Genomic DNA, 12,461 nt, shown 5'->3' on the forward strand with positions numbered 1-12,461 from the left:
GTTGTATAAAAAATACTGAGGATGGTCACTAGATGTCCCTCTTGTGTCTCTAAAGAGGCTGGGAAGGCGGGGCTCCCTTCAGAATTGAAGTAAACGGAAGCTAAATGAAGAGAACTTTCTTTTTGTGTTTATTATCTACATGCAGAACGGTTTCATTCAGTTAGTTAATAAATTCTTGATCATGAAAGAGTTCTTGGCCACTCATTTAGTCAATAGCATTGTTGGACTACCATGATCAAATATGCCAATTTAAAAAAAAGATTCAGAGAGCAAAGGGTATAAGGATTATCTGTAGAAATTGACTGGGGGATGGAAGAACTATTGTGTGTGCGTGGGGGTGGGCATAACTGTCACTTTGAACTTGGGGGTGGGGAGGTAATGGGAAAGAAGGAAAGCAGATACATACGCCCCTGCCTCTCTCAGCATCTGGCTTCTGTAAAAGCAGTTTGATAGCTGGAAGTACTTGGGTGCTCTGCTTTGAAAAGAGGGACTCCTGGAGTGTGAGCGGTGAGCAGTGAGCAGTGAGCAGTGAGCAGTGAGCAGGAAGCAGGGGGAAATGGTGCCACTGCCTTAGTAAAGAGCATTTGTCTTTGCAAATGCAGAGCATGTCTTTACAATGTGATTGTGATTACAAAAGTAATGACATTCTACACGAATTGAATTCTCCTATGTATCTTTAAAAGACAGCAGAATATAGACATTCTATTAGCACTCCCTAAGGTAAGAGGTCTGCAGTCTTCTTATCTTGTTGTGTGCATCTTTTCAGATGCCACGGCAATGTTAATCATTTTACCTGAGTAATTCTTCCATTTCTTGTTACCTGGGGGATTGTTAATGGCCGAGACTACTTCTCAGACTCTTTGCTCCCGCTCAATCAAGCCATGGAGGCGCCAGTTTACTTTTATTGATCAGCGGGTTCCTGACAGCCTTCGCCACAAGGAAGCAGCATCATCCTTTTTTAACTTAAAGGGGAACAGATCGCCTTAAAGTTTACAGCTAGAAGCTTCTAAGCATAGCATGCAAACATTTTAGCATGCTGTTAATTGTTGTGTTTAAATAGTCCAGGCAATATTTTAGAAAGCTGCCAAACGCTGAACTCTCTTCCCATGATCATATAGCAAACCCATTTCAAATGCCTTTTTAGGCCTTTTTAATTAGACCAAGATGCACTTCATCCCCACTCGCTGACATCAAAGGTAAATAACTGTGATATATCAAATGGAACCTTTCCTTTAGCGGAGCCCGCGAGGTGCGCCCGCGCTGCCTGCCATGTTGTCATTCTTCTCCTCTACTTGCCCATTTTTCCAACGTTGTCTGCAAAAAACCCAGCGGACCACGGAGCTCCCTCGAGCTACCCTCTCTGCCGTCCACCAGCATCTCTAAATGATCAAAATTAAACGATACTCATTGCAGACGCCTCAATTTTCTCCCTGATGGTCTGGGCTGAATTGCATTCTGATATGAAAGAGTAAAACGACCCCCTCGCAGAAAGCGGAACAGGATCTCCGCGCTTTCCCCTTGGCCTTGGATGTACGTTCGGAGGGTCGCAACCTTACTCACCAAATTTCTTTCTGTAGGAGGAAGCTATCTTTCCCTCCTCCCACCGACAAGGTAAAGGCTGCTAAACTAGCTCCCCTTGGAAGGAGAAATATTTTAAAAAGCAGCTGAGTTACTCTCTGCAAGAAGATGGCAGTTTTGAGAAAATCCACGATATGTCCAAATGCCTTTTCCTTTTCTTGTTTAATGTTTTTAAAGGACAAAAGTGATTCTCATTTTAAGTCGGGTCAATTATCGCTGGGCTAATTAGGAGTTTGCTCACCCAAAACTCCGGAAATACCAGAGACAACTCACTCAGAAGGGTGATTTACTCTTCCAAGAATTGGAATTCAGAAACTGCTCCCCTGCCCCCACATGATTTTAAAAAAGAAGAATAAAACTTGTGCAGCGGGAGTGCTTTTTGATTCCTTCCGCCGGTGACCTTAATTAAGAGCCTCAAATCAGGGCATGGAGGAGTCCCTTCAGTCCCCAGGGCGCCTTCCATCCAGAAGGCAGGCTAAGCTTGATGTCAGTCCTGGCCACGCTGGCCTCCTGTTTCCCAGCATTGGCACAGCCACAGCCACCGCAGCCGCCCAAGGGGAACTGGCAGCCCCTTGAGACTGAGGCCGGGTGGGAAGGCTGGGGCGCCCAGCACACACCGGATCCCAGCTGCCAGAGACCTATGTGAATGGCGCGCCCACCCCACAGCGTCTGTCCAGCTCTCGGCTCTCCTAGCTTGGTGCGGCTAGGCAAGGCGAGGTGAGGCGGCGGCGCAGCGCGGCGGCGTTCGCTCCGCTGGCTTTTCTCAAACGTACAATTTATTTATAGGGAGCTAAATTATCCAAAGAGTGGGGAGAGGGGCAGTAAAATGTGTCCAGATCTCTTCGAGATTCAGTCTTTGCACCACAGATTCAGTTTGATTAACAAGCAACAGAAAAGAGCTAGCTGAACCCAGTCAGGGACCTTGCTGCTGGGGGGGGTGGGGTGGCGGGAGTGCGGCATCTGCCAGGGTTTTAGGGATGGGGATAATAATCTGGGTGGATACTGGCCCCCAGTGAAGTGAAGACGCAACTGGCCAAGCGTTGGGTGAATTACCACCCCAGGGTGCTTTCTCTTTCCCTTTCTTCCTTACATTACCCAAGAATGGGAAGAGAGGAAAACAGAAAACACACACACACACACACACACAAAAACAACAAAAACAAAAAACAAAAAACAAACAAACAAACAAACAAAAAAACCCAGACAAATCCAGGGCGATGAGACAAAGAATTGGTGGGGGAAGAGGAGAGAGAATACATATTATATTCAAGATACGAAGATATGTGAGGGAGATAAACACGCCAAGAGAACCAAATCCTCCTCTCTCCTGCAATCTCTGCAAACTGGAGAGGCACATGGTTCCCAAGGAGTCTCAGCCGCAGCACCAGCCCAACCCCTTCCCGCTCTACCCTGCCCTCTTTCCTCTGCCTGTCCCCTATCCGGCCTCCCCCGACTCCCGCAAGGGCTTTGCAGGCCCGGGTACCACTCAGTCCCGCGGGTGTGTAAGTTTCCGCCTGGCCCCGCCCCACCCCGCCCCCGGTGCCTTGGTCCCGCCCCAAGACCGGAGCCCGCTGGGCGGCGCGCTGATTGGCCAACGCCTGGCGTAGCCGGGCTCGGCTGCTCGGGGTCTCTCCGGCTCTCTCCAGACTCCGCGGCCAGTAGTTTTCGGCATCAGGAGGAGCAGCAGCAGCAGTAGCGGCGGCGGCGGCTGGCGCAGAGGGGAGACGGACGAGCTAACGCAGACGGCAGCACATCTCCCGCGCACCATGCCTGGCTTGCCCGGGGGGCGCTGGCATCCGCGTCCCTAGCCCAGCGCGGGCCCAGGGCGCATTGCTCTCCGCGGCATTCCAGCTGAGCAGATTCATCTAAGATCCGAAACCTCCCACCCCAAACCCATCTCTTCCTGCTCGCTCATACTCCACACTCATACTCCCCACGCCACACACTCACTCTTTCTCTCTCACACACAGCCCGAGGCAGACAAAAAGCGAGGCAGACCTTCCGAGCGCGCGAGTGCCCGGAAGGGAGGGAGCCCAAGGCAGTGCGGTCAGCGCCTCTCCGGGAGGATGGAATCAAGACGCTCCCGCAAGTAAACTTTGGCGGCGACAAAACCGTCATCCGTGGAAGCTGCTGAGGCGGACCCCGGCGACATGCGACTGAACTAAGAGGGCTTCCTCCCGCGGCAGCGGCGGCGACAGCAGCGGTGACCCTTGGAGCAACACCCCAGCCCAAACCCAGGGAGGAGGAGAAGCCCCGGGTATCCACGGCGGCTGCCCCGCCTCTCCTGGTCTGTACTGTTGTAGATTCCCTTCCCCTCCTCCCCACTCCCCACTTCCCTCCCCCCACCGGGCCATTGGAAAGACCCGGACTTTGATTTTGTTGGACAAATTGCCATCTCCCCGTTTTCACAAACTTGATGTGGAGGCTTGGGCTGCGTTGGTAACTTTGATTTCCGAGAAACGCCCGCAGCCCCTCAACTGCTCTGTAGGGGAGACTCCGTGCCCACCTGGGATCCTGAACAGACGCGCCTCCCAAGCCCTCCGAAGCCAATCTCAGCGCCGGGGAGCACGCTTTCTCCTCGGCAGCCTCTGTCCCCTCCCCCTTCCTCTGCCAGCCCTGGGACCGCCATCCAGCTCAGCCAGATCCCTGGGCACCCGCAGCCCTTGCCAGCAACTCAGACTCCCGCCTGAGATCCCTCTTTTCCCCCAACAGGCCTTGGAGAGGCCAGTGTGGCCCCCCAGATCCCGGAGGGCGCATTCCAGGCGGGTCCTCTTTCCGCAGTGAGCCGGGAGCGCTGGGGGGAGGTCCTTGCGCATGCCAGGTGCACAGACAACGCTCTCGGCAGCCCCAGTGCCGGTGCGCTGCGGCGGGTCGGGCAGCGCCTGAAAGGCTGCACCCCCAGGGCCCTCTGAGTCTTTGCTCCAAGTACTGTCCAGACTCAGCCGCGGGTGGTCTCGGCTTCGCAAACGCCACCAGACCCGCAGCCCTGCGCCGCTGTGGCCAGTCGCGTCCGGCTAACTTTGAAGGGGGAAAACTGAGTAGCCGGGCTGGAGGGAGGGGGCTCGGGGCCGCGCGGCGCTCCCTCGGCCCCTTGGAGCCCCCGGGCCCCCAGCGAGCCCCCGCCGAGTCCACCTCAACCTCAGCATTGGAGCCGGCGCGGGTATACGCCCCGCGCCGCCGGGCCGCCCTGGGCGGGACTCCTCCCGCGGCCTCCGGGGCCACGGGGCGCGCGCAACAGGCGGCCCGAGCCGGCGGGAAGCTGGAGCGCCGGCGGCGTCGGCCTCGGAGGGGTGTGGAGAGGCGAGGCCAAGCAGAGCCCCGAGCAGCCATGGAGTCACTCCTGCTGCCGGTGCTGCTGCTGCTGGCCGTACTGTGGACGCAGGCGGCCGCCCTCATTAACCTCAAGTACTCAGTGGAAGAAGAGCAGCGTGCTGGGACGGTAATCGCTAATGTGGCCAAGGACGCGCGAGAGGCGGGCTTCGCGCTGGACCCCCGACAGGCCTCCGCTTTCCGTGTGGTGTCCAATTCCGCTCCGCACCTGGTGGACATCAACCCTAGCTCAGGCCTGCTGGTCACCAAGCAGAAGATTGACCGCGACCTGCTGTGCCGTCAGAGCCCGAAGTGCATCATCTCTCTCGAGGTTATGTCCAGCTCAATGGAAATCTGCGTGATTAAGGTGGAGATCAAGGACCTGAACGACAATGCGCCCAGTTTCCCAGCGGCACAGATTGAGCTAGAGATATCAGAGGCGGCCAGCCCTGGCACACGTATCCCGCTGGACAGCGCCTATGATCCGGACTCTGGCAGCTTTGGGGTGCAGACTTATGAGCTCACGCCCAACGAACTGTTCGGCCTGGAGATCAAGACGCGTGGCGACGGTTCACGCTTTGCTGAACTCGTGGTGGAGAAAAGTCTAGACCGCGAGACTCAGTCGCACTACAGTTTTCGAATCACTGCACTCGATGGCGGAGACCCGCCGCACTTGGGCACCGTGGGCCTCAGCATCAAGGTGACTGACTCCAATGACAACAACCCGGTGTTTGGCGAGTCCACCTACGCGGTGAGCGTGCCTGAGAACTCGCCTCCCAACACACCCGTCATTCGCCTTAATGCTAGTGACCCAGACGAGGGCACCAATGGCCAGGTTGTCTACTCTTTCTATGGCTATGTCAACGACCGAACACGCGAGCTCTTCCAAATCGATCCACACAGTGGCTTGGTCACTGTCACTGGTGCCCTAGACTATGAAGAGGGCCACGTGTACGAACTGGACGTTCAGGCCAAGGACCTGGGGCCCAACTCTATCCCAGCACACTGCAAGGTCACAGTCAGCGTTCTGGACACCAATGACAACCCACCGGTAATCAACTTGCTATCGGTCAACAGTGAGCTTGTGGAGGTGAGCGAGAGCGCCCCCCCAGGCTACGTGATCGCCCTAGTTCGGGTGTCCGATCGCGACTCAGGCCTCAATGGACGAGTGCAGTGCCGTTTGCTGGGCAACGTGCCATTTCGCCTGCAGGAGTATGAGAGCTTCTCCACTATCCTGGTGGACGGTCGGCTGGATCGTGAGCAGCACGATCAGTACAATCTTACCATTCAGGCGCGCGATGGCGGCGTACCTATGCTGCAAAGTGCCAAGTCCTTTACAGTGCGCATAACTGATGAGAACGACAACCACCCGCACTTCTCTAAGCCCTACTACCAGGTCATTGTGCAGGAGAATAACACTCCCGGCGCTTATCTTCTCTCTGTGTCTGCCCGCGATCCTGATCTGGGTCTCAATGGCAGTGTCTCCTACCAGATAGTGCCGTCGCAGGTGCGGGACATGCCTGTATTCACCTATGTCTCCATCAATCCCAATTCTGGTGATATCTATGCTCTGCGATCCTTCAACCATGAGCAGACCAAGGCATTTGAATTCAAGGTGCTGGCCAAGGATGGTGGCCTGCCCTCACTGCAAAGCAACGCCACAGTGCGGGTCATCATCCTAGACGTCAATGACAATACCCCAGTTATCACAGCCCCGCCACTAATCAATGGCACTGCTGAGGTCTACATCCCCCGAAACTCAGGCATAGGCTACCTGGTGACTGTTGTCAAGGCAGACGACTACGACGAGGGCGAAAATGGTCGAGTTACCTATGACATGACTGAGGGTGACCGTGGCTTCTTTGAAATAGACCAGGTTAATGGCGAAGTCAGGACCACCCGCACCTTCAGCGAGAGCTCTAAAGCTTCCTATGAGCTTATTGTGGTGGCCCATGACCACGGCAAGACGTCTCTCTCAGCCTCTGCGCTGGTCCTAATCTACCTTTCCCCAGCTCTTGATGCCCAAGAGTCAATGGGATCAGTGAACCTATCCTTGATTTTCATTATCGCCCTGGGCTCTATTGCTGGCATCCTGTTTGTCACTATGATCTTCGTGGCAATCAAGTGCAAGCGCGACAACAAAGAGATCCGAACCTACAACTGCAGGTAGAGCCAACTTTTCTTTCTTTTCTTCTTTGTCTGGGATGAGTAAGGTGTGAGTATCTGTGTCTCTGTGTGAAAACCCCAGTGCTTTTGTTTCCCACTTAATTGCATGCAGCATACTCACACAGCTTCTTTGTGGAGGGGGGAAAAGTTTATGAGAGTCCAAGTTGATCAATTCTTTTGATCTGACAATTTGCTGGAAGACAATCATTTACTGTTTGAATGGATTCTGTCACATAATGATGATGAGCAGAAAAGCAATTATCATTTTAAAATTTGCACAGCTGTCTCCATGAAGTTATGGGAACTAGGGGCGGGGGAGGAGAGAGGGGAGGGAGAAAGAGAAAGGGAGAAAGAAGAGAAGAGATGAGACTCACATTTTCAGCAAAACACAGTGATTTGGAGACAGGTACTGAAAGGAGAGGGAATGCTGGGCAGCTGCCCTATTTTGCTGCAGTGATAAACTCTGAAGAGAGTTTGGGGGTAGGAGTTTAAGTTGGGAAACAGAGTAAGGAACAAAGAACAGGTGATTAGTGTTTTTATGTCTCTTCCTGGTTTGGTTTGATTTAATCCCTAAACATCTGACTATATAAAGTGAAATTCTGTCAGGCATCTGTATGTTTTCAAATATCTGTTTGGTTGGTGTATAAAGACCTAACTTCCCAATGAGGGACAAGACTTTGTGTCCAGATGTTTCAATAAAAATAGCAATCTTGGAGTTTATGGTGATTTCCTCTTATGTGGAACTGTGCTGTGGCATTAAGATCTGGTTGCTACCAGTGGATGTCACTATGGGCTATTGTGTTACAATTTCTCTTGAAGTGTGTGCAGGATGTGTATATTGGGGTGGGGGAGAAGAGAGATGAGGAGAAGGGTGAAGAAAAGGAAGAGAAATGTGGAAACTAGAATGACATATAGCATTTAAAAAACAATCCGGATTAGCACATTAGAGGGTCTTGCTGAAGTTCTTCTTTACAATTGGATAGTATAAATAAGTCCAAGAATTTCTAGAACCCAACTTAATATATAATTTTTCCAGCAGTGTCTCATCGAAACAGTTGAAAAAAAAGTTGTTTCTTTACTTTGCTGAAAATGAATGATGCTGCTATTTCCAACCAAGGTGTGTGTGTGCTTTCAACACACCTACACATCCAGTTTGTCTTTTGTGCCATCTGTGCTTGCATGTTAATCAGTCAAAATATGTTCCTGTAGGTCAGATTTGTAGTTGACACCATCTGAAATGCACACTTCTGTGAATCAGAGCTCCCTGAATATGTAACAGCCATGCAATTATTGTTTCCCTTTTACTATTCTCTGCATTACACAAGTTAGTAGACAAATGCTAACCACACATGAATATCAATCAGGTGCCATAAAAGAGCAGCTGCAATGCCTCATAAATGCTTTAATCCTGTTACTAGTGAAATGGCCATGACTTTTCTTTCCTTCAGCACCAAGTCATTTCAGATGGGAGAAATGGAAATTAATATTGCTCTTACCTTTGAAACCTGTGACTGCCAGTGGCGATTTTTATAGGAGAAAAATGCAGGGTCAATAAAATTTTATTTATATGGAGATAATGATAGAGGGGACTCTTTTTAAGCCATTTTCTCAGCATAAAGTAAATGCATAAGACCCTTTCCTTGATGAAAAAGAAATCAGCTTGAAATAAAGATATTGAAGGCTTTGCCACCTCTTCGTGATATATGACTAGAAGTGAGAGCTCTTTCTGAGTGCTTGCCAGGGAGATCATTAAAACAGGGAGGAGAGCATTTGAATTTGGAAAAAAAGTGCAAATCTCAGTGCTCTCCAACTTCACCCAAATGTGTATTTTGTAAAGCACTCTCTTCCCTGTGATGGTTTGGGATTAATGAAGTACAGTTTAATTAAATAATTGGTCAATACAGAAAGGGCTATGCAATGAATGTCTCAGCTGAATAATTGGATGGGGCATTGCCAAACTTACTCATCATGGGTAAACAAAATGATTAGAACTTCCCATTGATTCTGTAAACAGATTAGAAAAGAAAATCAACCGTATTCCAGGGGTTTGGGGGGGATTTTATTCGCTCCCAATCCCCAGTAGCATCAGCTTGCCATCATTGCAAGTCTGCCTGGGCACAGAGTGAAAGGGTGAGGGGAAGGAACTCAACTGCTTAGCTCTAGGTAGATCCCAGGGACAGAGCAATTATTTGCCTCTGTAGATATGCAGTCTCCCCATCTGCTCAGACTTTTTAGAAACCTAAAGTTCAGGAGCGTTTCTTTCTATGTGATTAGGCAGAGGTTTCTTGTTCTCAGCTTCTGCAGAGCCTCTTCCTGAAATGCATTCATTTATGAGACTTGCAAGATGATCTGCAATTGCTGCTTGAATTGGGCTCCCTTTTTGTATTCAGACAATTAGCTTTGTCGAGCGAGAATACAGGCAGTCTTTCCCTTGTAAAGATCAACCTATATTATTTATTAACCCTATTGTTTTGCTGATTATTACCTAGAAATTGAATTTCCAAACAATAAGCTTAAATCATTATTGCTAAGTGACATTGAGAATCTGCCTACATTTTAATGTATTTCTTTTGACAAGTCTCTTAATGCTTGGTGTCTTTGGTGCACGTTGCTGGGTCTGTGTCAGTGTTAATTAAATTGAGCTCTTTATGTTCCAGTTGCAGCACAGCTGCTTGTAGGTACACCTGAATGGAGAAGGATGCTGAACGCACTAACCTTTAAATTCCTTTGCAGTAATTGTTTAACCATCACTTGTCTCCTCGGCTGTTTTATAAAAGGACAAAACAGCAAGTGTCTGCATTGCATCTCGGTTTCTCCCATTAGCGAGGAGCAAGACAAAAAGGCAGAGGAGAAAGTGAGCCTAAGGGGAAAGAGGTAAAAAGGCATTTCCCCTCATTCAAATGGGTTTGGCTATCAGATTTCTCTGGAAGAGGAGGGGGCTGGGTGGAGAGTAGAAGGGAGCTGGGCTAGGGCAGGGCGGAGGGTGTGGAGGACTGGAGTTGAGGAGACTTCAAAGGACAGGATCTCATCTTCTACCCCAGTCCAAAACTGATCAGGTCAATCACAGAGGAAGCTGATTAAGGGAGTTTGCTACATGTTAAATGCCTGGAGGAACTGGCAAGCAGTTTATTTTTTATTTCCCTCCATCTCCTCTTTCTGTTAAATTGGGGTTTGCTTCTCACTTTACCCCGAAGTTGTTTTGGGTTCCAGGGAAGCTCCAGATTTAAGCATTTTAATGCTTTCTCTCCCACAGGCTCAACTTTCCCCATCCTCCCACCCCTGCTCACTGGCCACTCAAATGAAAAATTCCAGATCCAGATTATAGGAACTTTTTTTGGGTGGGGGTAGGGGGAGGTTACTATGTTCAATATGAAAACTTCATGGCCCTCAGCTTGTTTTCGCATGAGAAAAGCACAGGGAGAAACCAGATGATGTAATGCGCCAGAATAAGGAGCTGGAGCGGAGATGGGGTGCAACCCTCTGGGATGCTTAATGTTTATTAATCAGTGCATGGTTTGGGAGGGTGTTATCAATTCATGCTGCCTTTTCTGTCACATAGAATCGCTGAGTACTCCTATGGGCATCAAAAGAAATCAAGCAAGAAGAAAAAAATCAGTAAGAATGACATCCGCCTGGTACCCCGGGATGTGGAGGAGACAGACAAGATGAATGTTGTCAGTTGCTCCTCCCTGACCTCCTCCCTCAACTATTTCGACTACCACCAGCAGACGCTGCCCCTGGGCTGCCGCCGCTCTGAGAGCACTTTCCTGAATGTAGAGAACCAGAATACTCGCAATACCAGCGCCAACCACATCTACCATCACTCTTTCAACAGCCAGGGCCCCCAGCAGCCAGATCTGATCATCAATGGTGTGCCTCTGCCTGAGGTGAGTGTAGATGAGTAGCTCTGTGAGGTCTTCACAGATCTCTTTTTGAGCTGTTCAGTATACCATAGACTGTTATGCTGGTACAATCCCCTGCAGCGGCAGGGAGAACTTCTCTGCCTAAGCCCACTTCCTTACTTAGGTTTGCTATCAGTGTTTCTTGGGGCAAAAGGTAACCCAACATATATGGATTTTGTGGGCTGGTGTTGTGAGGAGGAACCCGAAGGGTCTAAACTTTTGAAAGTCCAGTACGGTGTCCTGGCATAATACAAGTTTGCTCCACCTGTTGCAAATATCACATGCTTGAGAGCCAGTGGTAACAATATGTCAGTTGAAATAGCTTAGAAAGAGTCACTAAGTAATGTTGAAAATGAATGAAACCCTCTAACACTCCAGTGGGGGCAATGTTCTCCTGTGAGAGTTGTTCAGTCTCCTAAAGCCCCATTTTCTTTTTATCCCCCTTACACCACTGTTCTCTAGCATCTTGCCAAGAATATGGATGAGCTGGTTCATGGGAGGCAAGTAAAAAATGAAAGCCACTTTGCCATTTCTCAGCAGTTCTGGTAATAACATTTGACAGCTGAGGAGGTTGAAACTGTCACTAATATGAATATTTTAGGAATTAGCTATGTATTTTAGTTAATTCTGTTTCCCTTTACTGTGAATGAATGTTTCCAAATGGAAGGATTTTTAAAAACACAGTGTGGTCAGATGCTTATTGGCTATTGAAATATTTCAGGATAGTAGGGTGATATTCAGATGATGGTGGTGGGTGGCTAGGTGGAAGGTAGTTTTTATGTTGTTTTCATTTTTCTATGAATTGCCTAATTCCCTCTTTGTTTGGAAATTTGATGCAGTGGGAGGCATGTGCCCCCATTCAGGCCACTAATGAAAGAAATATTATACACTTGGAGAGTTTGTCAACATTTTTCAAAGCACCTTTACAATTGTTGTCTCCTTTGATACTTGAGATTGGATATCTTGATAGATGGTCCTTCAGTAGATGATGAAACAAAGGTGCAGAGATGCTAAGAGATTTGTTCAGACTCACAAAGCAGGTCATCAAGAGAGGGAGGGCATATCACAGGGTGCTAAACTTCTAGGAAAGTACTGTTTCAGTGATATCTTCCTGTTTCAGAAATATTTCCGCCTGATATACCCAGGCCATCATGTTTACATAAAATGGTTGCATAGTGTTTATGTCAATTTTGTAGGACAAAGGGATCTTAGGATCACTTACATTGATGGCTTCCCCTGAAAAATAGTTCCCACCAGAATTAATAGCTCCCAAAAGCTGTATTTTTAATGAACAAATGAAGGTAGTTTGCTGGCAACAAAAGCACCAAGGTTATAAATTCATAGCTCCATAAATAAAAATTTATTGAAAGTATATTGTGCTAGATAGACTCAGTTGTAATTATTAATATTCCTGAATACTACTAGGGCCTAGACCATAGACTACTTGGAGGATCATTTGTAGACCATCAATAGTTCAGCAGTGGAGAGGAGAGAGGCAGTTCTGTG

At 49.1% G+C, this 12,461-nt stretch overlaps 1 protein-coding gene across 4 annotated transcripts in view; it reads left to right on the forward strand.

Moving 5' to 3' along the window:
• The first annotated feature begins 4,799 nt into the window (after positions 1-4,799).
• Pcdh19 (protocadherin 19) overlaps positions 4,800-12,461 on the forward strand; it is a 101,317-nt gene continuing 93,655 nt past the window's right edge. For 2 of the 4 annotated variants that reach the window (XM_046419193.2, XM_046419194.2), the window contains exons 1-2: positions 4,802-7,053; positions 10,613-10,940. In XM_046419193.2, coding sequence (XP_046275149.1) covers positions 4,907-7,053; positions 10,613-10,940 — 2,475 coding nt within the window. In that variant the 5' untranslated portion in view covers positions 4,802-4,906. Of the gene's footprint in view, positions 7,054-9,786; positions 9,928-10,612; positions 10,941-12,461 lie in introns of all 4 variants that reach the window. The other 2 variants (XM_058571268.1, XM_058571270.1) reach the window with 2 other exon arrangements.

The sequence above is a fragment of the Marmota monax genome, unplaced genomic scaffold (assembly GCF_021218885.2).
Source record: "Marmota monax isolate L192 unplaced genomic scaffold, Marmota_monax_Labrador192_F-V1.1 WCK01_AAM20220418_F8-fsc00206, whole genome shotgun sequence".
Classification (NCBI taxonomy): domain Eukaryota; kingdom Metazoa; phylum Chordata; class Mammalia; order Rodentia; family Sciuridae; genus Marmota; species Marmota monax.